Genomic DNA, 26,361 nt, shown 5'->3' with positions numbered 1-26,361 from the left:
ACCTGCTGCAGTGGTGTTGATGAGCTCAGGCTACACCAAACATTCCTTAGTGATATCAAAACACACGGTTATAATGATGCTGAATGCAGATCCGAACTGAAGAAATACGTTTGCTCTGTAAGCGGCTTATTATTACAAACTCCACCTTTCATTAATTTTGCAGCTCTTGCACGAACATCTACGTGCTCCACCCCACCCCCACGCACACCCCTAAGCTGCTGTTTCCATGTCAATTTACATGCAGGTGTGCGTGCCATCGGCTTCCGGTGATGCAGCAACGAGGACCATGAAGTCCTCATCTCTGCCTCTACGTTGCGCAGGCGCGGCCACGGTCAAGCCAATCCTTCACGTCAGCATCAGCATCAGCACGGCTCCTGCTCCTGCTCCTGCTCCTGCCGCCCAGCCTCGTGCTCCCACACCGGAGGGGCAGCAGCTTCCTCGGACCAACAAAAATAATGCTCTGCCAACGTGGTCCGTCCCCGCCATGGCAGCTGCAGCGCTGCTTGGTGTGGGTGGTACTGGTTACGTCATCTACCGTATAAATCCAAGATGCCAGTGCGGAAACAACAATTACTGCTGCAACGACTGCTTTCCCAGGCTTCCCCATCCTCCCCCGTCTGAGAAGTGAGACCTGGCCAGCCAATATGCAACGACTGTGGTGGCTTCTTTTTTGTTTTTTTTTATCGAGTGTTCAGCCCGTTTTTTATTAAGAGGGTAAGGTAACTAAGTGTTATAAGAAGCTAGGAGACATAGGCGAGCAGCCAATGCTGTCAGCGAGGAGCTCCTAGACCACTGTGAATTCTCTTCTTTTTTGTTTTCAGTAGTGATACGATGTGAAGAGTGCAGTCGGACCAGATGTCCTTTATTGTCTACTGGATTTGTTTGCTTGCATTGGTGGTGGTGATATGTGAACCCAACTTCGAGTGTCTCTGTGAGCAAATTTAATAATACAGCATACTTGATGGTTGTAACGTTTCTTGTAGCTTTCTCCCATCCTACCCATATAATAGTTAGCTATTTACTATTAATACATGGCCCACTTATCTCTCCGGGCAGCGGAGCAGAGCAGGGTCTGGTGGTGCTTGGAGAGCACCATCGACGCGACCGCGGTGCGCGCCGGGACGCGGGCGAAGACGCCGCGAAGGACGTCGTCGCACATGCCCGCGCCGCCTGACGCGGCGGCGGCGGGACTACCGCTGGCTCCTCCCGTCCTATTCCTCTTCCTCATCGTATACGTAACTGGGTTTATCGGCGGCGGCGGCGCCGCCTCGATCTCGTCGCCACTCGCCTCCTCCTTCGCCATGCGATCGTTGGATTGCGTTTGCGCATAGATCGGAGCCTTCTCGATGGATCGTCTAAAAAATTCGTCCCCCACATTGGCGTCATGCCGTCATCGTCGCTTCTGGACTTCTGGGCCGCTCACAGGCCACAGATGCATCACCCGGCCAGTCCCAAGACCTTCCGACGCATCGATTTTAGTCCAGCGCTGGATCGATCCAACTTTTTTTTTGGTGGCATTTAAGGGTTCAAAATTTCAGCGAAATTTCGCCAAAATTTCGCGAATTTCGGTAATTTCGGTGGTGGCCGAAACAAAAATCCAAAATTTTATTATATACTAATACATGTGCTATATAACTTTAGACTCATATTTTCTAGTGCTTATATTGCATATTCTTCTATTCAATAGATGTGTAATCATAAATCATATTGATACTTGTTTAGATCTAATTTTTTTAAAAATAAAAGCATACTTCATGTGCTAGTCTCTAAAAAAATTTCAGCGAAATTTCGACCGAATTTCACGAAATTCGGTAATTTCGGTGGTGGCCGAAATTTTTGCGATAACGAAATTAAAAACCTTGGCAACACATTCCCCTCAAAAAAAAAGTAGCAACACATTCTATCCATCCAATTCACGGCCTGGCATCACAAATCTGAGTGATTTCACTCAGGTAATCAAAATCCACACATCAAAACCCTCCAAATATAGTTTATCGTAATGTAAGAATTTCATATGAATCAGTTAAAAAAGAATCATATTTAAATTTCACTTGAATCGGTTTAGTTTCATGGAAATGGAAAAACTAGGAACACGAGATGAATCATTTAAGCCTACTTAGTTTACCATTGGACAATAATTATCAAATACAAACGAAAGTACTACAATAATCAAATCTAAAAAATTCACAAAGTATAGGCCTAAGCTAAAAACCATGTACGGACTTAGGGATTGCAGTTACAGTGGTCGAAACTATTTTATTTATTTTTTTTAAAAAAAATATGACTTAGCAGTGCTTGTGTGAGTTGGTGTTTAGTTTCTTCCTATGCTGCTATGCAAATACATTCATTTTTAAACATATCCTTGTTTAAAACCCATGCCATACAAAATTTAGTTTTGAATATGGAGTACATTTTAAATTTCAATATTTTCTCCGGCATTCGTTACCAGGTTTCATAATTCACAGACCATTTATATCTCTCACATGCGTGTCGAGGTGTATGTGAATGAAATCTTACAACTGCAATTTTTTAATAATTGTAGTAACATATAGGTAGTTTTGCAAAAACTAATTTAAAATGATGAAAATTCAGTTTACTCAAGTCATACATAAGTATTTTCGCAGTCACACATCATACTAGGAAAATATGTGGTGAAAAGATGAAAACAAATTAAGAAAATGCATTTCCATGACTCAAAAAATTTTGAAACTTGGCACATCTATAGTTCACCCATATACCCATATGAAATATTTGAGATGCAAAATCATTTTAAAAAATTCATACGAAAATAATAAATTTCAAGTGCATGTCTACTAGAAGACAAAATTTCTAGAATTTTGTCTTCTGTGCACATACTAAATGAATTTGTCATTTTCATATGATTTTTTCCAAACTGATTTTGCATCCCAACATTTTCGTGTGTTTACATATATGGATGAACCGTAGATATGCTAAGTTACAAAATCTTTACATATAAGTGCATTTATCTGAATTAGTTTCTATATGTTTGTACGGAAAAGTTGTCTCCCCACCCCCACTCACACACATATTTCCCCCATCACTTGCCTGTTGCCAACCGGAGAAAAGACCTGGGGTTATATATTCAGACTATTGTAGCCACATTTTATTGCATTCCAAGATACCACTCTTTAATTGTAGCTTCTTCTAACCGAATATCACCTATGACGAATAAACAACCTGTGTGAAAAGATAAAATTACAGACTGCCAAGGAACAAACACTAATGTCAATAATGGTATTACACCTCAAATCTGTTATGAGTCTAGTACTTAAAATTAGTCAATTGGCAATGACAACCAAGAGCAACTCTAACAGTTTGCTAAAAGTACTTGGCATCCTAGGATTTTTACCGAAACCACAAAAAACAGCCTCCAACAAGTTGGCAAAACTACTTGGCAATTTCGTGAGTTTGGCAAAATTCCCCCTTCGCTTGGCAAATATGCCAAGTCCTCCATCACTTGGCATCACGTGTATCCCAATTTGCCAACTAGTTTTGCCAACTTGTTGGAGGCTCAATTTTGTGATTTTGACAAAAATCCTAGGATGCCAAGTTCTTTTGCCAAGCCCAAATAGCAAACGGTTGGAGAAGGCCTCTTTTTTTACTTGACTTGGCAAAACTATAGATTTGCCAATTGAGTTTTAGCAAACTATTGGAGTTGCTTCCAAGCCTCTAAGTTACTTCTAGACTGCACAACGCGGCAACATTCTTCCCACGAGTGATCTTTGGCCTTTAGATAACCCATATCGTTTCTTCCACTCCACTTCTCAACAAAAAGATATGTGACCACTTAAAAAAGGTCTCCAATATCAACCACAGCGGGACCGGTAGGACCAGTAAATCCAGTAGGTAGAAAACAGTCCATACCTTGGTGCACACAAGACTCTGATATCATGTACCTTCAATAGCTACAGATGTGCAGCTATATACTCCTCATGTTCAAAACTATTAGTGAACCCTGATAACAATGCTAGAAGGCCATTTCCTGAAGAATTTTGAGTGTTGTTTGATGTACCTAAAATGAGAAAATACGGTCAAACCATGCCCATCATGATTGGCATACAAGAGTAGATTATAAGCCGAGATCAGTCAAATAATGGACCAGTAAGGTGCTCACCCATTCCAGATGTTGAGCTGTAATGCCAGATGTGTTACTTGCATATACGCCACCCAGGACCTTACAGCCATGTGACGAAATTGCAGACAAAAGGAAAACGTACGTCATGCTAAAAAAAAGTGAATGTGTTGTATAGAATAAAAGATGAGATCCATACCTTGGAAACAGTCTCAAGGAACATTCCAGGGCGGACTGGCCGTGGCTTGTGGCCAGATACACTTCCCTAGAGGTCACAGAAGTATGTGCAGCGAATACTTATTAATGCAAAATATCTGCTAATTTCTGAACATACTAATGAACCAATTTGAACTCAAAACTCACCCTTCCTAATACTCCAGTTAGCCTCTCCTGTTCAGAATGCGAACCAGCACTTGGTTCAATGTTATCAGCACCTTCCCCTTTGCCATTCATAACATCCTTTATCATCCTTTCCAATGCCTTCCCAGGTTTAAGAGCAACGAGCTTGCTCAAAAAGTTTACCTGTCAATTTAACGTGAAAGAATACCTTGAATTCAATGACATATAAATGAATGATCTTGATAAATCATCTAATAGTTTGAGCATTTTTTCAGCCAGTAAAAAACAGCCTTCCTTCTAATTCTAGAATAAGTTTTAACTTCTCTTGCCATTATAAAAAAAATACTCAAATAATATTTGTTCAACAAACAAGAAAATCAAAATAGTCCTTTTGCACTCATAATGGACGGCACTCAAAATTTGAGTTCGTATAAATACGAAGAAAAGAGAACAAAGCCTTAAAGGTATTAACTCCTCAAAGTGATAAAATGGAAAAGTTCATGTAGTTGTTAAACATCAAATTGCTACATAATATTATAGACACCGAGATATACGCGGACAAGCAAATTGATGATGTCACTTCATCGCATATCAACAACCATATATAAGTAATCAAAATAGACTAAAGACCCTTTGATATTTTGCAATTAGTCATGCAATACATGTTTACCATGTCACATTAGGATTTCCAAGTTTAAAAATACCTCTGCCTCAGGGAGGGTAGACAAACCACGATCATTTCTCTCATCTAACAGGCCACCTCCCATCATATTCCGAGCTTCTTCTCTTACTATAACTAGTCTTGCAAGAAGTTTTCGATCAGGAATGGTGTCCCTAGATTCCATTGACTGTAATAATAACCAAGATGTTAGAAGATTCATGAAAATTCTTCAACATGGGAACAACAATAATTAACTAATACAAGCAGTTCTTTTCGAAAAGTTATCAGCCTACTCTTATCATCTCCAAGAAGCAAAGTGATATGGAATGATCTTCACCTCTAGCATCTTGTCTCTGTTCCATTTGGGAGTTTCAAATATCCTTTGGGCTTTGCAATTCTAACTAGGCATACCAGCATTCTAGGTGTGACGACCTATTTTAAGCAGTGTGAGATAAAATTATAAAATAGAGAGGCAGCCCTAGCATTCTATATTTGTAAGTTGAAGTTGTTTAGAACACACTGGTAAGTGGTAACACAGTCCACATGTTTCCTATGAATTTCAGTGTTTGGTTGACAAGTAGCACAATTTTTCCCTACCTCCAGAAATAAAAGAGCAGCAAGAATGAATCGCTCAAGAAAGTTCAATTTCCAATAATAGTACTTTGGGCATTTTCAGATGATGCAAAATATGCAAGGAAAAAGTCTTATATATAACCCCCTGATGTTTGGCTTGGTGTCTACACCAACTGAACTATAAAACCATGTATTCTGCCCCACAAACATCTTCTAAGTTCTAACCGTGTATATAACCCCTTGATGAGGTGGTTTTCAGCCCTGGTTTTGCCGACATGGTGGCCCATGAGTGCACATTGAACCTTGGTGCTTCAGGCATTTGTGGCCCTGGAGCTGCACCCGGCCAATGGGGTTGCCTCGGGCATCGTCGGGTGCCTCATGGGCCTGGGCCAACGCGCATAGCCTTAAAGTTGTCCCCAGCAGCCTTGGCAAAGCCATGGTCCCCAGTGGCTCCACATACTCGTGAGGCACAGCAGACAGGATTGCCTCCATTGCTGTGCAGTCCTCTTCTTCGTCCTCGGTACTGTCCTCGATGGCTCACCACAGCTTCCTCGCCCGCAGCTTCACCTTCGTTTGCTTGGAGGACTCAAAAGTTGCCTAGCCAGGCAAAAGATCCCAGGTGTTAGATTTCATTGGTCTAGGGTCTAGATCTTTGCTTGGCTTCCCAACTGCCTGGTAGGCACCAAGCAAACAAGCCCCTAGTCTCTCTCCAAGCCGACTCTGCCTAGCTATCTTCCTGGTAGTGTTTACTGCTATGATATAGGGTCATAACAATTTCTACTGAAACAAAATGTATACTACAGTTATATAATGAAGCTGAGCTAGCTCAGTTGGTCGAGGGTGTGGGTGTATGCCTAGACCACCCAGGTTCAAATCCTCATCGAGGCAAATTTGGGTGCCTATTTTCCTCTTAATAAAATGTCTCCTAGTTCCTCTTAGGTTGATCAAGTTATATCCAGCATATTTGACATGCACCTGCCTAACACCAAGTTCCTATGTTTTGCGTATTTGACATCTGCATGCCTAACACCAAGTTCCCATGGTTCAAAACAGCAGACTCTCTAAAGTTCTATCCTGCATCACTTGAAGACTTCCAGTTGACTTGAGGATGAGGGGAATTGAATTTAACAGAAACAAGTACCATACAAACAAGATGCCCAAAATTTGCTAGTTGCGGGCCTGGTGCTCTGTGCTCTGTACATAATAGTAAAGCCAATGCTTTCAATTTGACAATTGTCTATTTCTTGAAGAGCAGACCGTAGAAGTATTCCTTTGTATCTTTATATAAAACCCAGTCAAGAATTGACTCTTTGCATTGTACTAACTTTGCATAAAGGGGTTTAACAGGAGCTGAGATATTGGAGCTAAGAGGCACTGCCTGCTAGCATTACTTGTTTTGAATTTCCAATGTAGGGGTAGCCCACTACTACACCACATGATCTGTGGGTCACAAGGGACCACTCCAAAGAGGCTGGGTGTTAAGTTCATTTCAGGCATGCCATCATCAGCAATTCAAAAATAGTGTACTCCATCCATCCCAGAATTAGCTATTTATAACTCAATCTTTGTCCCAAAATACAGCTATATCTGAGTTCTGATGGGGGGTCCAAGGGGTGGTTTCTCATAAATACCCCTCGCTTTGCCTTTTCCTTCTCAGCATGCAAACACAAATATGGCAGGCAGCACAGACAAATATGCAGGTTTCCTTGTTTCAACAAGTATGCTAGGCAGCGCTGCCCACCAGATACATGGCTATCAGTCACATGTAACTTGACCAAGATAATGATGGGAAACTTAAACATTTAATCGCTTTCCTTAATCTGTCTGGAAAAATCTAAAACTAGATATATTCTAGGACAGAGGGAGTAACATATAGCATCTGAAGTCAATGCTCAATGCACCAACAATATTGTTCATTCACAAAACTGAATGAGAATTGTAAGATAATAGTATGTAGCATGTCATACAGTCTCATAGTATCTATGAACTGGCATCTGTTTAAACCTGTCTAGGACAGAACTGTTTAGTAATGAGTTATGAGTATATATGTGTGTACTGAGTGTCTGAGTCTACATTGTAATTAGGTTTTACTCTCCTCCTATCAACTTATCATTGAACGTACTTATGGAAAAGAAAATGTTTCATTGCAAAGAATAAGGTTATGAAGATTGTGCTATTTCATGGAAGGCCATCAGTAAAGGATGCCTGTACTCATGCTTTTCAACTTACCTCTAGTAGATCATCTGCCTGATTTGCTATGTCACTAAGATTTGCCCCAGGAATTTGGCACTTAAGACCTTTATCGTTCTTAAAAACACCTCCACCAGCAGCTACACGGCGCAACAATTCATGCCTGCTCTCTTTCTTTTCAGTCTGGCAAAGGAGTCCAACAACCTGGACCTGGTTTGTAAAATACAACACCACCAGTCAGAAGACACAAACACGACCACATCCATACACACATATAAGCAGATAACACTGGGCACTTGAAACAACACTTACATGTGGAGGACATTTCTTTGTCAGATGGTCTAGCACTGTCTGCTTAATTACCTCAAGAAGAGACTTACGCTGCCATCATAAGACAAGCATGTAAAGGATGTAAAATAAGCTAAGGGGAAATATGCATATAGCAGGATTTAGTAAGCACTCCAGTCTGACAACAATGTCTCGAAGCATACATGGATTTTATGGCTATCACATCAACACAGCAATCTGAAAGGTCTCTTTTGACTTATGCATCTTCTAATTAAAGCATACTAACTTTAACATGAATAAATATAAACAACTTTGGATCGACTAGTAATAATATTTAATTTCTCTGTTATAGTTAAAGAAACGTCGATATACCTTATTGGTAAAAAATTATTTTTTTGCGAGGAGGTATAAAAATATTTAGAATATGGCAAAGACAAAATACATAGCTGAATTATGCTATTTAACAAAGATAAGCAAATGAATGGATGATTGATAGATATGTATATATCTAAGGGCCCAATCGAAAGCCGCCAACCAACCCAAGGGGTGTGAGGTGCTCTACTATCTCTCTACATCATATCGGAAGCCCGGGTTCCTTTCTGGCCGCTGCTCTAGCCCCTCCCACCACTCTTCCTATGTCTGCGTGTGTGGCCTCCTGCCCACGAATGGCCGTCCTCTCCTCGCGTCGCTGCTCCTTAGCCACGCGACCACCTCCTCTCTCTCCTACACGGATTTCTTCCCCCCTCCCTGGTCCCACGAGCTGTTCGTGTGTGGCCATCTCCTGCACGCGTGACTTGCCTGGCCTCACGGGCTGCTCGGGCGCGGCCATCTCCTGCGTGCTGACTCCTCCCCTCCCTGGTCCCACGCGGCTGACGTGCCCCCACTTCCCAACCACTCCTTTCCTTTGGCTGTCCTCACGCGCCCGAGCATCACTCGTGCACGTGCGATCGTCTCTCCCATGCGGGAATCGCGCCCTGCCCTTCCCAGACGGAGCCCACGTAGGCCGAGCGCAGCCTGTGCACCATCAACAATATAGTGAGCACTCTCCTCCATTCTTCCATGCCTTCTACCTACTGGGGTGAAGCTCACACCACAGCCACCTATCTTCTTAATCGCCGCCCATGCTCTGCCATACGCAATGAGATCCCTTCTCTTGCCTCTACAGTCAGCAGCCTAACCTATCCAATCTTCATGTCTTCATGTGCCTCTACTACCCAAACGTTAGTGCCACTTCTGCACATAAGCTCACTCCCCGGTCTCCTGCCTGTGTATTCCTCGGCTACCCTTCTTCCCACGAAGGATATCGCTGCCTTGATCTCTCATCACGCCGCATCATCATTTCTCGCGATGTTAGGTTTGATGAGATGTTGTTTCCCTTCTACACTAACTCTGCAGGTCCGTCTACCCCAGCTTCGCTCGACTTCCTCGTTGATGACAGCGACGCTGTCACCCACCCTTCATGGGTGACACGCCCACTCAGCCCAGTAGGCGTGGTCTCATGCCCTTGTCTGGCTCATCTCCCTTGGACGACCCCACGGTGATCGTCTGCAGTCCTCCTGCTCCACTTGTGCCACCAACACCACCCTCGGCTGCGTCTACGTGCGGCGTGGTGCCCTGCCATCACCTAACACTGCCACCACACTACCGGCACCTTTGGCGCCACCGGTGGTCATGGCTCCGGGTGCGCCACTGCCACCATGCTACAGTACCTTATTGCATTTGTGAACCCGGCCCAGTCTATGCTTTTGTGAACCTCCCACAACTATTGCGGGGGTGTTAGATATGTATATATTTTGAGGTCTAATTGAAATTGTATTGAAGTCCTTGTGACTATATATATGAAAGCCCAACCCAAGGGATGTGAGGTGTTATACTCTCTCTCTACAATGACGCCTAGTGAAGAATAAATAATGTGTTATGCAAAAAGTACTTTGGCTGAGTTAGGAAATGACTCTATCAAGTACCTCATCGTCTGCGTCTTTCTGTGCAAGTTGTATCATGTAATCAAGTGCCATAAGAAAGCCTGACTCCATTTCGTCAACCCTCTTCCCAATAACTCCCTGTGCCACCAGCTCCACAGCAACCGGCTCAAATGCACCATCCATCTCCATGTCCTCCATCTAGAAACACCAACGACCAACCACACGCAAGAACAATATCAATAATACAATTATAAGGTATAGCCATTTAGTCAGACCACATGAATAGCAGTTATATTCTGCACAACTACATGAGATTAACACTTAACCACATTCAGCATTCAAGACTCCCCCAATGATAGTTCTTGGACAATTATAGAGTGAATTATAATCTAGAACAAAATCGTAAACCGTAGAAGAAAGGAAATGGAGGATAAATTGACTGTAGCAATGGGCAAAGCTTTCACTACTCTTTGCCAATTAGTCTATCTGCCACGAAACAAACTAGTGGAATAGTTCATTGCGGAACAGCTTTAACTTTTTTTGTAATATAAATAACGACCTAATAAGATTGGAAATCCGAGAAACTACGCAATTTTATGAAGCACTGTGTTCATTTCATAAATTCATACTAGTAATCGCCGTCAGTGATTCAGTGAAGCAAACGAAAAAACGGTGGAAGGGCATCCTGACCAGCGTGAGCATCTCCTGCAGCACGGAGGCGACCTGCTCCCCGCCGCGGAGGAGGGCGTCGCACTCGGCGGGGTCCCACTTGCTAGGGTCGTCCCCGAGGGAGGCCGGCGAGGCGATGGGGAGGGGCACTTTGGGCGCCGCTGCGTGGCATGTGAGGTTGCAGCGGGAGGGGACCCGTGAGATTAGTTGGGATGAGGGCCTCCATGGGAAGGCGACGACGGCGCAGGCAAGCGACAGGTCAAGGGAGAGAAACATGGACTCTTGGAAACGAAGCGATGGGAGGAAGGGTTCTGGGTGGAGGGACGCAGTAGCGGACCGCGCGCTGCGCCACTTGCGCGCGGGGTCGCGCCGAGCCCCAAGACAAGCGGCGGCGAGTGGGAGGCGGGTTGGGCGGTCAGCGGCAAGAGGGCGGCGGGTTGGAGGCCAGCGGCCGGCGACGTTCCGGTGCGGGGCGGGGCGGCGGGCTGTCGCGACGGCCGCAAGGGACGGTGCGATGGGAGGAAGGAAAACTGAGCTTCTGGGTGGAGGGACGGGGAACTTATCCATTCCATTCTTGGCGCCTCTTGTATTGATCTGCGTTACCCGCGAACTCTAATCTCAAAATGAAAATAAAATCTTACTTTCAAAAAAAATGAAAATAAAATCAAACTCTTGCCTCGTTCGTTTTGGCCGGATTGGCCTATTTCTAGGCCTGTTAACAGCGGATTACCACGGTCCGTTTTCAGTCCATATGTGAATGAGAATACGTATTCATTTTCGATCTGACGTGGAACTAAAACTAGACTAGAATAATAACTGTTTTCGTTTTTAACTATCTCTATAGCCCAGAATGGAACCAAACCTCCTACCATCTAGATGGGCTTTCTGGGCTAGAACGAGTGACAGGCATGGATCCACTCAATCTTGTATCAAAAGAATTTAGTTTCGGAGTTGAATTCTAAGCAAACGAACGAGGCCAAAAGCCACATTCATTTCGCCAGAAACAAGCTCGAGGAAGAATTCCTCGCCAGATTGATACTTTAATTTATATAAACTTTCACTGTCGGATTGATTCCTAGCCTCTAATTGACGAAGGAGTCCTAAACTTTTGTTAAGACCGGAGGTTCATACCCTTCACACAAGGTTGACTAAGATAAATTCTTAAAAAAAAACACCTTGCTAAGTGTTGAACATGTAATTGATTATATTACATACACTTTGAGATACGAAATGTTGTATTATTTGAAATGTTCAATGACAAAGGCAAACTTGATGATTTTTCATATTGCATTAAAATGAATAGCCAAAGTGATGTATTGTTGTTGAGACAATCTAGTTCAAACAAAAGATATCAATGCAAGTAGAATTGATGAAATATGCGAGGGATCACCGTGCTAATTAACCTAAATCAAGTGTCATCCACTTAATTGACCCGATTTAAACAAACCAATCTTGATAATCCTTGGGAGATGACATCATATCTGTACTACACCAAAGACATTGGATCAAAAGTAGAGTTACAATCTACGAACCAATCATCAAGACTCACGTGGCTTGACCACCATACAACAGTGAGTAGTAGTTTAATAAGTTACATCATTGTTGATATGAATAATAGGTACAAAAGAAATAAAGTGGAAGTTCACTAATGGTATATTACCCCTATTAACCTATTGGTCTAGTTTTTCTCTATTGCTCTCAAATAACCGATCATAACAGTAACGATAGCTTATAGAGAATGGCCATCTTGTAATGCGCAGTAGATGGTTGGAGGAGTAAAAGTTAGGAAAAAAAAAGAATAGTACACTGATTTTTGATCGATTACGTCGGTTATTCTCTAGTATATGTGGAGGGGTGTTTTTATTCTAATAGAAAATCTTTTTCAAATGAAATCTACAAGTTTCCCATGACATTAGGCGAGTTCCCATCAAATTAGAATTGAACTAGCCTCAGGAAAAAACCGGTTTAGCCGAGTTATGAGTTTGTGAGTGTGCAGAGTGAAAACATCTTGAGGCCGTTTCCTTATCCAAACTTTAAATTGGATGGTTTATTTATGTGTTTTCTGATTATCTCAACCAGAGGAATGCAATGATGAAGTCCACTCTTCAATTTGGATGAATTTTCAAAACCATCTTAACCAGTTTTCCACTAGGTCTGTTCCCCTAAATCAAAAACCTATTTTATTCGGAATCCAAATTGGATGCTCCACGTATCTTTTTCAGTCGCCTCACTAAGAGGAATGTGACGTGGTAGAGTCGGTTATGCATTTTGACTAACTGCCAAAAACCAACTTTTAGCCAATCTGGAAGCCTATTTCTGTTGGAAATTCTAGATCTAGCACTTTTAACAATTTTGGTTATCAATCAACACCCACGTGTTGTAGTCAACTAAGAACACAACTCCACAAAATCAAGGATATCAAAGCAACAAATCCGGTCCCGGCTCCTAGCGTATATATATTTCAACAATCCTTGCATCCAAGGGGAGGAAATGAAAAATAAAGAAAGAAAAGCAATAACGATGACAGGTATAATTACGAACAAAAATATAAAACTACTCCACCATTTCCGATCCCGGCAGTGAAAAAGTCAAGCCCCAATCTTGTCAAGGCTCTCGGACACGGCCTTCATCCGTGGTCGTCGCTCCGGGTCTGCCTCAACGCACCCTAGCGCGACGTGGAACGCCGCGACAACCTCCTTCCGTGCGGCGGCGTCCCTGAGGCAGGTGGCATCAGCCAACTCCGACAGCGGCCGCACGTCCTCGAACCCCTGCCGCACCCACCTCACGAGCTCCGGAGCTTGTAATTGCTCTAGCTCCCGCTGCCCATTCTGACCCGCCGGCAGGGATGGCGGCACCGACGACGAGGACGATACGGACGGCGGCGCGGCATGCTCCGCCGGCGACTTCCCCGTGAGCAACTCCAGTAGCAGGACGCCGAACGAGTACACGTCGGACTTCTGGCTCGGCGGTTGTGAGCCCCCCAGCGTGCGTGCCTCAGGGGCACGATATGCGCTGGACTTGTGATCCATCACGGCGGCGGCGGGCCTAGCATACGGCAGCGCGCCGCCCATGATGCCGCCGGACCCCGCCACGGAGTAAACGTCGGTGCAGCCGGCGATGGTGAGGAGGCGAGTGAGGCCGAAGTCGGCGACGAGCGCGTTGTAGTCGGCATCCAGCAGGATGTTGGAGGGCTTCACCTCGCCATGGACGAACCGCCGTGGGCTGCACTCGTGGAGGTGCGCAAGCCCGCGCGCCGCACCCTTGGCGATCCGCAGTCGTAGGGTCCATGATAGGGTTGGCTGCCCGGACCGGCCTGCACGGAAAAACATATGTCACAGTGCTGTTACCTGATTACAACTCTTAGTCGTTTTTTTTTTCATATAAAAAAAAAGAGATGTTACTAATTGTTCAGGCGTTATTTTTTTTTGTTGTTCTGTACTTTTGCTCAACTCTGAACTCTCAGCATCTGTGTTACGCTCGTCGACCGACCGAAAAGTGGTAAAGCCTGTCCAAAGACCGAAAAGTGGCTATGCATGATACGAGTACGAATGTGACATTGACACGGTGCCAAGGCACGGCTGAAGGACCAAATGCCCAGTGGACCCTCGGGAGCCCCAGCGGACTGGAAGGCGCGCGACAGCGCCCAAACATTTGCATGCACGCTCCCGAATGGTCGGCTTGGAAGCTTGCGCTCCATCAGTCAGTCACGGAGGCCACGGGAGCGCACCAGCCTCGACTCCATGTGAGAACCAGCGCTCCAGCTTCTGACGTGCAGTGGTAAGGCAACCTCATATGCAGCGTCCTCACCAGCCTCAGATGCACACCGACCGCGGAAGTGACGACCGCCGCTCGCTAGCCTTGGGCGTGGCCGTGGCGGCCCGGGAGCGCCTGCCGTGAGCTCGCCGACCTTGGGAGTGCCAGCCCCGCGGGAGCATTTTTTTTTTTTAACGCGGGGAAGAAACGGGAAGAGTGGATGACAGGTGGGCTCCATATTACTGCAGGGGATTTCCATTTTTAGTGTCCTCCAACCAAAAACAAGCTAGGGATGAACCCATCCTCATAACCAAACACTGAAATAGGAGGACCCCGCTCCCAAAATTAGGGACCTGACAATCCCATCCCACCATGTCTTGAAACCAAACACATCTTTAAGTATATTGTAAGTTTGTAATTTCGTAGGCTTGATAAAAGTGACAAGTGTAGGCTGTATGAGCATTTCTTCCAAAATTGACAATCTCATCTCACCATGTATTGGAACCAAACACATCCTTAAGTATATTTTAAGTTTGGGTTCTCTAGAATTTCTTAGGCTCAAAAGAAATGATTCTTTGAATAAAAAATGTTTCTTTATAATTTTTTAGAATAAACTATTTGGCATAGTTCCTCCTAAATTGTTCCTAAAAATTGCTCCAAATGCTATGCCAGACAGGCTCTACATTTAGAGTATCATTGAATAGAACTATAGAAGTATTTAATAATCCATACTACGTAACACCTGGAATTTGAACAGAGTTAGCTTCGAACTGTGTACATAGCTGAAAAAGCCGAAGAACTATCGCCCACCGACGCAATATGGTAGTACATGCATGCTTCTCGGAAACCCGCTAAAACAGATCATTCCGGCCGTTTTGGCACTGCACTATGTTGTGGTTTATTTCCAATTTTGGTTGTAAATTACTTGCAATGTTAAAACATCTTTTTTTTTTATTAATATACACGCCCGATAGCTCTAGTGGCTGCACGTGGTCCAAGCTCCTGTCTCCTCTCGCTCTTCTCGTCCGCGCATAGTACCAATTACCGACGCTCTTCTAGAGGCATTGGACATGCAACATGCCAACATGGTTGCAGCTATATGACCAGAGCGCATGGGACGAGTGTCGACTACCACATCCTTTCTAGCTGGGGCTTTGGGCCACTCTGATACAGTAGCTTCCAGTGAATTGGTTGGCCTGGGACTAGGGGTCCTACAGGACATGATCACTTCCACGGTTCCACCCCGTCTTTGGCCACGGATTCGTCTCCATCGATCGTAACGAAGAAGCCACAATCCAACGTCCTCGCTTGGGTTTGATTTGTTCATACCAAAATGTCCAGAAAAAGCTACTGCATTGGCAGAGGATGGATGGATGGGTAGGGTAGGCACTCACCGCGCAACGCCGTCGCGAGGTTGCCGTTGTTGATGAAGTCGGTGACGACGAGCTTCTCGTCGGCGGACCAGTAGTAGGCGCGCAGCCTTACGACGTTGGGGTGGCGCACGCGCCCGATGGCGCCTGCCTCCGCGGCGAACTCCCGATACCGCTCGGGCGCCGCGGCGCCACCGCCGAGCCGGCGCACGGCCACGGGCGTCGTGCCGTTGTCCACCACCACCTTGTACACGATCCCCTTACCGCCCTTGCCCAGCACGTACGCCGACGACCTCAGCAGCTCGTCCAGCTCCATCCTGAACCCCTTGTCGATCGCCACCAGTTCGCCGCCCTCCTCGGTTCCTCCTCCGCCACCGTTGCACTTCCCGTCGTGCTCGGAGCACTCCGAGGACGAGGACGAGTCGCCGCATGCGTAGTCGCCGCGAATGCAGCACGGGCAAGGGAACAGGCCGCGCCCTTCCTCGTCGTCGTCGTCGTCGCCGCCTTTGTCTTCTTTGGCGGCCCGGCGCCGGTCACAGACCTTCCAGTACACGTAGACCGCGATGGCACCGACCAACGCGACGGCCACCGCGTCGGCCACCGAGATGAGCACGATGAGGCTGGTCTTGATCGGCTGCCGTGCACCGCCCGCGCCGCCGCCAGAGGACAACGGAGGAGGTAGGGACGACGACGACGACGACGACGACGGAGGAGCGGCGCGGCAGGGGACCTGCAGCGGGAAGCCGCAGAGCCCCGGGTTGTTGAGGAACGCGGTGGGGCCCTGGCTGGCGAGGGAGCCGGACTGCGGGATCTCGCCTGAGAGGTTGTTGAAGCGGAGGTCGAGCGTGACGGTGGCCGGGAGGCGACCGAGCTCGAGGGGCACCCCGCCGGAGAGGTGGTTGTGGGAGAGGTTAAGCGTGCCGGCGAGCGCGGAGAGCTTGCCGAGGTCTTTCGGTATCACGCCGGTGAGGTTGTTGGACGACAGGTCCAGCATCTGCAGGCGCACCATCTGCTGCCAGACAGAGACAGACGCCGCCGCCGCCGCCGCCGCCGCCGGTATGTTGCCGGAAAACTCATTCTCGGCGAGAAGCAGGCGCTCCAGCTGCTTGCAGCGCCCAAGCTCCGGCGGCAGCGCGCCCGTGAAGGCGTTCCGCGACAGGTCGAGGTTCTGCAGCTTTGGGATCCCGCACAGCGCGGCCGGGAACGGGCCCGTGAGTCGGTTATCGTAGAGGAAGAGGGAGCGCAGGGCGGTGGCGTTGGCGAGCGCGGCGGGGACGGTCCCCGACAGGCGGTTCCCGTGGAGGTTGAGCCGGCGTAGGAACGCGAGCGACCCGAGCTCGGAGGGGATGTAGCCGGATAGGTTCTTGCCGGCGATGGCCACCCCGACGACGCGCAGTCCGCCGTCGCCGGACGAGGACGAGGTGTTGACGCAGGTGACGCCGAGCCAGCGGCACGGGTCCGCGTCGGCGTCGGACCACGACGAAAGTGCCGAGGACGGATCGTCGGTCACCGCCGACTTGAAGGCCAGCAAGGAAAGCCCGTCCGCCGACAGTGCCGCCACCACCGCCGGCGCCGTGAGCAGGAGGAGTAGGATCCCGAGCGAGTGTAGCACACTCATTTAAAAAAAATTTGCGTTGGATATGGATATGCTTGGTCTCTGCAATTGCAATTGGTTCCCTGCTCTGCCCGAGCTGTGCCAGGTAACTGAAGTGGGATTAATAATCGTGTCACTATGGATATGCAGGCAGGCAGAGTGACAGAGTGTGAGGTAGGGGAAGAAGCATATTTAAGGATCCGAGACAAATCATTGTCGGGTGATTAATTAAGCAAAAACAACAAATGTTGCTCTCACACACACACACACATGAGCACTACTGTGCATCTACCACTGCATGCCGCTACCTGCAACGGCCATGAATATGAATATGATTGCTTTCTTGACACGAGGGAGGGCCCATGCATTGGAGAGGGGTTGGTGGCAATAGCATTGGCAACACAGAGCGACACGGGTGCTGGCGTAACGGGGTAGTGAAGGTGGTTATGGTTGGTGGGGCCGAGTTGGTTACGCAGGGTTGGATTGCATGCATGCGGAACTTGGAAACGGCTTTCCAGGTCCAGGCGAGGGAGGGAGGAAGGAAGGAAGGAATGGGGAAGAAAAGGGAAAAGCCGGTGGAGGGGAGTACAAGGGACGCAAAGCTGCCGCGGATCGATCGATCGAGCTGGGTTCGTGCGCACTCCCTCCCCACCCCTGTGTGCTGTGTGAATCAAAGTGAAAGGCGAGTGCGCTCGAGAAGGTGGCGGAATGATGACACACAGGGCGCCTGATCGAGAGCGGGAGTGCTTTGGTTGGTGTGGGTTACACCTAAACCTGCCAGCGGCCGCCGATCAGTTTTCCACCGGCCAGGCCACCGCGCATCGCCGTGTTTTTCGGTTGATTCCGATCGGGGGCCCGGGACTCCGACTGACCGGCCGCTCAGAACTGAGATATGCTCCCACAACTTGTGACGTGGTTTAATTTGTTTTACCCGAGCAACGCCGGCCGGCGGCGATAGTCGATGCTGCCGCCTGCCGGTGCGTTTGGACTTTGGAGCCACAGCAACCTTTTGGCCGGAGGTGATTCATTGCTACAGTAGTATACGGGTCCAGCATGGCAAATGCTTGTGGGCAGCACAGCACTCATGTCTCACACACTAATGATGAGCTTGTTTGCTCGTCAGAAAAGTGATGGTTGAAAGTATTGCTTGCTAACTTATTGTGAGACACAAACACTATTAAATGATTGATAGATTTGGTAGATAGGCTCAAGCGAACAGGTTCGATATTCGTCACCGTCTAAACCATTTAAATATGGTTTATTTATAATGTAAAATTTTCATATGAATTGATTGATTTTTTATTACTAAAAATGTATCATGTTTAAAGTTTACTTTGTGAACATAGATCATGATTGGGTTCTTTGTGGTGGAACCTGTCCATTCGGGTTTAAGTCCCCGACTTGACAAAGGTGCTCGCATTTCTTGAATTTATTTCAGAATTTAACGACACTATGCTTTCAGTGGTAGGCAATGTGCCCGTCGACAGCGAGGTGCCTGTAGTGGACTTCACCAATCTCGAGATTTGTTGGTCCAACTTGGTTCTTTGAAGGTGCTCATAGGAGTAGAATGTGTGTGTCTGTGTTCATAGAGGTGAGTGTGCGCTAGGCGACATGCCCGTTGACAGCGAGACGCCTATGGTTGACTTCGTCAATCTTGAGATTTGACGATCCAACTCGGTTCTTCGAAGATGCTCATAAGAGTAAGGTGTGCATGCATGCGTTCATATAGGTGAGTGTGCGCTCGTGTCTGTGAGCGTATACAGTCTAAAAAAATAAAGTTCATTTTAATGGGTTTAGTTTCATTCATGAAATGGAAAAACTGCGAGGGACTATTTCGGAAAAGAAAACTGGAGGTGCGTCTCTGTTCCACCGCCATGCGCTGTCAGCTTGCTCGGCGGAGCAGAGTACGCGCACGCCGCATCCACCGCAGCCCGCAGGCCCGTGGTATCCTCCTCCTGCGGGCTCCGGCCGTGGCCAGGACATCTGGAGTTCGCGTCCAAGGCAATGGTCTTGTAGGGTTTGCTCTCCCGAGACGAGAGCCAGGGAGGGGGTCGGGTCTTACCCTTCACGATGCGTATGCGATGCCCCAATCCGGTCTTGCAGTGAGGAATGGTACTATGACTTGCTCTTCCAGTAATTAGTTGTAATCTTGCTGTTCATTGGACTCTGTATCCCCTTCTACTATGGACAGTTCCTGTGTTGCATTCAAACAAAACAATCCCAGCACATATATACAATGAGTTCTTCTATCGCGTACAAAAGAATTGGAAGCTTGAATATCACATAGAAATACTAATCTCAACCCAAACAATCCCTGCATCTGTAACTTGTTTGTACGTTCTGTTTGGTACTTTGGTTTAATATCCCAAGTGATTTGCACACAGCTCAAGCATAGTTCATTTCGTCAGTAGTCTGCATTGTCCAATCAAACATCTTGTTGTCAGGTGCATTTCTTTAGTGTTTTCTCAGCAAAAAAAAAAATGACAAATGTTAAATCTTTCTGGTTGTTTGTAAATTATCCATTATTACAGAATTTGTGGGAATGTCTTCTGGAAAACATGAACAAGAAAACCATCTGAACAAGACAAAGCCACAAGCCGGTAACCCTCGTAATAATCTGCATCTAACTGTTCACTGACTAAAAAAGATAGTCTTAATTTCATAGGCAAAGCATTATCAAAATTGATGTCAGTATTATCAGAATCATTATAGGACTATTATACTTGTTCATGTAGAAAAAGCTCACATGCACAACTTAACAAATATTTATTCAAGCTTCAGTAATAATATATAAATTGGTTCATTTACCCGCTTTTGCATTTAGCACATCGAGTACTCTCCAACAGCCCAATGTGAGGCTTGGCCTTCTTTTTGGTTCATTGCAATCGCAGCACTGGAGCGCCACACACAGAAGTTGCTTAGCTACCACATATGGCCAGTTTCCAGCATTCACATCAAATATCCTCCTGGGACACTCCTTGTCTCTTACCCATTTTTGAACCTCGTCTGTTATGCCAATCACCGATTCCCATCCTGTTAGTAGCTGGATGATGATGATCCCAAAGGAGTAAATGTCTGCTTGGGTGCTCAGCATCTGTGTTTTCAGGTAGACAGGGTCCATGTATCAAGTAGTCCCCATTGGCATTGTCATCCGATCACTAAGGGCACTCACAATGCAAGACTCTATCATAGAGTCCAAGACAATTAATTATATACTATTTATGATATTTTGCTGATGTGGCAGCATATTTATTGAAGAAAGAGTTAGAAAAAATAAGACTCCAAGTCTTATTTAGACTCTAAGTCCACATTGTTCGAGATAATAAATAACTTTAGACTCTATGATAGAGTCTGCATTGTGAGTGCCCTAATAGATACATGGTCGAGTAGTCCCCATTGGCATTGCCAGATGGGTCCTGAGTCCTGACGCAGAAGCCTAGCAGTCCAAAGTCCCCTAGCCGGCTCACATTATACTCATCAAGAAGTATGTTTGCAGGTTTTATGTCTGAGTGGACTATGGCATAAGGCCTGTTGAAATGGAGGTGGATGAGAGCTGATCGTACTTTTTGGATGATGCGGACTCTATCCTGCCAGCACCCTTAGGCTTCGCTCTAGGCTTCCGTTGCTTAAATACTCATATACACGAGCCATGGACTCATAGCAGAGACCAAAGAGCTTGACAATGTTTGGATGCCTCACGCTGCTTAATATCAGTGCCTAAATTGGTAGGATGTAAAGTTTGTTACACTTGAGACAATAGATAAGTAAAAATCACTTCATCATCGCAAATTATATGGTCGTAAGACTCCTATGAAAGCAGTTCGGTCATGTAATTCTTTTTTGGTATATACATCACGTAATGATGCACAAATAAAAGTCTATTTATTCTTCACTTGTTGACTATACCATCCTATCTATTCTGGAACATGGCTTAATTACTGCTGAAAAGTACAACTGAAACTTAACCATAGAAGATCTGTATGAGTTGGTGGTGGTTTACCTCTTGCTCAAACTCGAAATAGCCTTGTCTTCCACGAGGGTTAAACATCTTAACTGCTACATGTCGGCCTCGGAGCTTGCCAAAGTAGACTGGTCCAAAACCTCCTTGACCAATCTTGTTCAAATGGTGAAAATTGTTTGTGGCTTGCCTAAACTCATAGTCTGCGAACTCAATGATATTAACCTGATATGTGATATTGCCTGTTTTCCTCTCTACTGGTTGTTGGATTCATGCAATGTGAGTTTGGAACTTCTTGTTCTGATGACTTTTCTGGTATAGATTGTTTTCCTTGTTTTAAATTAGCATACTCCTCTAGGGAATTTAGCTTCCTTTCAAGTTCTTTAACTTTTTTCTGATAAAGGATCAATGCATTAGATTCCGGTCTGCAGATCTCTACCTAGGTCTAGAGTTGCTTAGCTACTCTTTGATATTCAATGCGACACTTTAGTGTTTGGGCAATGCTAAGGTACACCTTTTACTTATAAGAAGGTAATATCTCAAATCAATCTGAGCCATTGATTTTTATAATTTAAAGAACTATTAAATAAATTAATAAATCTAGAAAAACTAAAATAAAACTCTCCATATCCGCTTAATAATGGGAAGGGAAATCTCGCGTCCCAATTCCCCAAATCACGCAAGATCCACCTTCCTCGCGCGGCGCCTGGCCATTATAGTCGCTCTCTTCCATGATCGTGCGACACCCGGATAAAATATTATATATGGATCAAATGACTTATCGGACCAGACTCACACACACGCGCACACATACGCTAACGTACACATTAGGCTCACACACGCTCCCACGCTCCACATACACACACGCTAACGTACCAAATAGTCTAGCTGGCCACACACACGCTCTCTCTCGCACACACACGCACACTAGCTAGCTAGCTAATGTACCAACTAGGCTAGCCGACCACACATACGCTACACGCATCAAATGTTAATCACGTAAACATAAAAATGCTACCACATGCAAAATTAAGTTTATAGAGTGATACAAAAAATATGGTAATGAAAATATATGAAACACAAATTTATAAATCAAAAAGATTTACCATATCAGTCAATATCATGCATGCATCAATCAAATCTAAAAAGAAGATTTTTTATATTTAAAACTTTACTTATTTACCCTATTTTATAAAATAAAAATTAAATAAATATACATTTCATATATTACCGGTAATAGATGATCGTGACCGTCTGATTGAAATAAATGAACGGTCCACAGTCATTTGAGAGTACCGCAGCAATATGTGTGTAATAGTACCATTGATAAGTCTTTTGCGTAAAAAAAAATAGTACTGTTAATAACTCTATTTGGCTCTTCTCGTGGACGATGTGATAATGAAGCAGATTTTCTGATGTATTTGGCCCTTCAAAACATCCGTGGTGGTAAGATCTGTTAGAAGTTTCCCCAGGTAAAATTTCCCATTTGTCTTGGTCGGGCCTGAGCACCTTTTCCTTTAGATGTGTAGTATCTGTTAGATTACCCTGCTTATAACATGTAACAGAAAAGGACATAGTTTTGTTGTAATCATATAAGTAGTTTAGGTTCAGAAACTCATGTTACCTACCATCTGCAACCGGTTGTTATCTCTGGAGCCTTCACTTGTTATGTCTCCCGTAGTTGTTGGAACGCTTTCGTCTGTTGTTTCGTCCTCATGTAGCTCACTACTTCTGTCTACCTAACAAATGTGGAATTTTGCAATAACACAGTGCATCACCCATTTAGTAGATACTTGAAATTTGCGCACAATGTGTTTGTGTGGAAATTTGCAACGATGATTACATCACACCCGTTGACCCCATGGTGCTGTGGCTGCTTCAGATTCTCCTGTAAGATGCTCTGGTGTCCACTGTGGTGTTGCAGGGCTGCTTCAAGCATGCTCTTTCAGTCAACCATATAAAAATGTTTTTACATGATAATAATTTCAATTATTGAACTCAACTAGCACGTCAACTTTAAGCATAATACGGATATTGAAACAGAAGATCCAGAATCACAAGACCTTCAATTTGTTCCATGATTGAAACATACCTGGTCCACTCATGTCTACCGTTTCGGACAAGCAATATCTGGCAGAACTGAAGGAGTGCATTCTCTTTTGACATGGACCTGCGTATGGGGAGTCTTTATGGTTGGTAGCCTTTTCAATGGCTGAATAGTGTGTGCAACATCAATGTGATGATCTATCGTTATCATTATTTCTGCAACATGGACAAATGGTATATTTTGCAGCTCATACCTTGAAGCCATGACTAATTTTCTAACTTGATTCATCAAAACCAGCTGCTGAAGGGCAAGGAGGGTGTCCTCATTAGTTATATATTGTACCTTGACCTGCCAGGGGTTAGTAAAAAAACTTGATTCATCAAAATTGATTCTTTCATAAGAGGCGATACATTTGTTTATAATCTTGTAGTAACTGTTATAGCAGAAGTGTTATGTGAATATAAGTGTTTACAGATTTTGGTTTTAAAAGAAGGTGTTGTAAGAATTAATCTTATTCATGAACTTTTAGAAGAAACCTGTTTTAACATATCAGAGACTCTGCTGTACAGTCTTCCTTGGCACTTTTTAAGGTGTGCCTATATTTTTTTATATCTAAATTTTGAAGTCATTGAAACCTTTTCTCTGAAAAATTCGGAAGTCATAAGTTCTTCAATGCATCTAAAATTTCAGTAAAGCATGGCTTGCATGGGCTTAGTAGGTGTTCGGCTTAAGAAGATATTAACCTTTTTAGTTAGGCCTTGTTTAGTTCTACCTGAAAACCAAAAAATTTTCAAGATTCCCTGTCACATTGAATCTTGTGGCATATGCATGAAACATTAAATATATACGAAAACAAAATCTAATTACACAGTTTAGCTGTAAATCACGAGACGAATCTTTTAATCCTAATTAGTCCATGATTGGATAATATTTGTCACAAACAAACGAAAGTGCTACAGTACCGAAAACTTTTCACTTTTCGGAACTAAACAAGGCCTTAGGCTGTAGGCATTGTCTAGCAATTGTTGGTAGTATTTTCTTTCACTTGCAAACCAATCCTTCCGTGAATCTTTCTTTGCTAAAAGTAGATAATGGAGTAGAGATTACCTCTCGTTCAGAGCACAGCATCACATAACTTCTTAATAACTTCAGCATCTTTTCTTTCTCTCTCCTCATGTGCTGTTCCTTTACATCCTCTCTTGCAAACTTCTCTGGTACTCGAGCACCCACTATAGGATTGTTCAGCAAATTCTTGTCAGTGAGTTTATTCAATCAGTACAAGAGATAGCAGATAGCCAAAAGTTGTATGTGTAGCCAGTTACTATTGCCCTTTGATCTGTCTATCATTTGAAAACAAGGCCTGGCGTATTTCTCTGATACATCACGATACCGAGGACTAGATTGACATTGATGAACTGCTTAATGAAATACGTGCTATAGCATGTTCTCGAAAAAGATTGACATTGATGAACAGGCATGCCCGTGTTGGTCCTCAACTTACAAATTTTTCTGGTTTTGTCTTCATTATGACCATTACTTATTAAGATAAAATCAGTGGTATATTTCGTGTTTGTAGAGCATAATGAGTTATTCCCAAACAATAAGAAGTATGCATGTTTCTTTCTCTCTTTCTAAGAAATTCCTTTTTCAAGTGAAGAATAGTCTGACACATGTGCATGTACCTTGCAGGAAAGAATAGCGAAATACAATTTCAGCTCTTACAGATGGGTATCAGCTTGGACGGCGAGTGGACATGGAGGATGCCAATTGGGCCTGGAAACTGTTGTAGAACAAATAGCAATTTTCGCTTGTCGGACTTGTAGTCCTTCCCAACGGCTATGTAGATCATGCTCATGCCCTCCATGTCGAAGCTCCCAAACGTCTGGTTGCCAAGAACATCCTGAGCCTGCTGTCTGTAGAAGAAACGGTTGTTAGAGAAGACAGGTCTATTGAACTTGAATACAGTCCTGGAAAGAGTCCAGTTTGACCAAGGAAGACAATGCAAGGTGATGATATATTATACATAAGATTATGTACCTCTCGAATATTCAAGGAAAATGCAGCTCCGCGTCATATGTTTTTTTTGAAGGCTCTGGAGGGGTTTACACCCCTGCAACATTTATTAAAAAAGCCCAAAGGCGAGTTCAGAAACAAAAAAGAGGAACAGGGGGTGGGGGTGGGGGGGGGGGGGGAGTGAATTCAGGATACAAAAAAGGAATGAAAAAAAAACAGTTGAAGGACTGCTCTTAACCAAGCTACTAAAGATCTACTATCCATAGATCAATGGCAGGAGAGTAACTTCTCTTTGCTCTAAGCAGCAGAAGCTTCGTCTCGGACTTGAAGAACTGAGTAGAAGACTGCAGATAGGGATTGATCTGTCTGAAGATTAAATCATTTCGTGCCTTCCAGATGGCCCAAGCCATCAGGATGATGATCTCCATAAGAAAGGGGCTCTCAATTGATCCCTGAAACTTTGCAGGTTCTGATAGTGATCCAAGGTTGAGTCTATCTGCACCTGAACTGAGGTGTCGACGAATGGTGGTAATTTATTTGCCTTTTTTTGTAACTGCCGCAGCCAGGGGTTTGTTCAGGTGTGGCTGTCTGCTGTTGGGATTTGACTCAGCTCGTATGCGAATGATGGTCCGATACCATTGGTTGCGTACAAATTACACAGGATTCGAGGATTATTCCGTTTGAAAGCGACACTTGTATTGTATATTATTCACAATCGTATTTTACACATGGACGAGCTCAGGATCCTGTAGTCTACTCTTCTTGCTGCTGTTATACATTCTGTGCATAAGGAACGTTGACAGATTATTTCGTGGAGCTTGACGTGAATGCTGGGGCAAGCGCGTGAATAGATAGATCATCAGCATGACACATCTGTCGTGTTTTTGCTCT

General features: G+C 44.9%; 3 protein-coding genes across 8 annotated transcripts; all 3 read right to left on the bottom strand.

The window, feature by feature from the left end:
- Positions 2,653-11,283, bottom strand: LOC8057060 (protein PEP-RELATED DEVELOPMENT ARRESTED 1 homolog, chloroplastic). Of its 3 annotated transcripts, none has more exons than XR_002449330.1 (10): positions 10,757-11,283; positions 10,109-10,264; positions 8,169-8,237; positions 7,896-8,066; positions 5,137-5,280; positions 4,457-4,615; positions 4,293-4,358; positions 4,136-4,195; positions 3,886-4,033; positions 2,653-3,198 (listed from the first exon to the last, which is right to left on the bottom strand). XR_002449330.1 is itself a non-coding variant. In XM_002463598.2 (9 exons), exons 1-9 carry the CDS (start codon positions 11,009-11,011, stop codon positions 3,989-3,991), a joined length of 1,125 nt encoding a protein of 374 aa, XP_002463643.1. In that variant the 5' UTR covers positions 11,012-11,283; the 3' UTR covers positions 2,661-3,988. The 3 variants fall into 3 exon arrangements, 1 of the variants encoding a protein (XP_002463643.1); XR_002449331.1 differs by having other exon boundaries at positions 2,661-3,781; XM_002463598.2 differs by having other exon boundaries at positions 2,661-4,033.
- LOC8057059 (receptor protein kinase-like protein ZAR1) lies at positions 13,124-17,763 on the bottom strand. Its single transcript, XM_002463597.2, has 2 exons — positions 15,883-17,763; positions 13,124-14,048 (listed from the first exon to the last, which is right to left on the bottom strand). The coding sequence occupies exons 1-2, from the start codon at positions 17,474-17,476 to the stop codon at positions 13,324-13,326; spliced, it is 2,319 nt and encodes a 772-aa protein (XP_002463642.1). The 5' UTR covers positions 17,477-17,763; the 3' UTR covers positions 13,124-13,323.
- LOC110431663 (U-box domain-containing protein 33-like) lies at positions 22,666-25,623 on the bottom strand. 4 transcript variants are annotated; one of them, XR_002449082.1, is made up of 8 exons: positions 25,495-25,623; positions 25,180-25,370; positions 24,565-24,686; positions 23,711-23,805; positions 23,503-23,622; positions 23,254-23,336; positions 23,039-23,149; positions 22,666-22,925 (listed from the first exon to the last, which is right to left on the bottom strand). XR_002449082.1 is itself a non-coding variant. In XM_021450930.1 (8 exons), the coding sequence occupies exons 2-6, from the start codon at positions 25,319-25,321 to the stop codon at positions 23,255-23,257; spliced, it is 522 nt and encodes a 173-aa protein (XP_021306605.1). In that variant the 5' UTR covers positions 25,322-25,370; positions 25,495-25,623; the 3' UTR covers positions 22,666-22,942; positions 23,039-23,149; position 23,254. The 4 variants fall into 4 exon arrangements, 3 of the variants coding, with proteins under 3 accessions (XP_021306605.1, XP_021306604.1, XP_021306606.1); XM_021450930.1 differs by having other exon boundaries at positions 22,666-22,942; positions 23,254-23,339; positions 23,503-23,580; XM_021450929.1 differs by having other exon boundaries at positions 23,254-23,339; positions 23,503-23,580.

The sequence above is a fragment of the Sorghum bicolor genome, chromosome 1, assembly GCF_000003195.3.
Source record: "Sorghum bicolor cultivar BTx623 chromosome 1, Sorghum_bicolor_NCBIv3, whole genome shotgun sequence".
Lineage (NCBI taxonomy): Eukaryota > Viridiplantae > Streptophyta > Magnoliopsida > Poales > Poaceae > Sorghum > Sorghum bicolor.
Note: the sequence above shows the minus strand (reverse complement) of the source record. Positions and strands in the feature narration are given on the sequence as shown.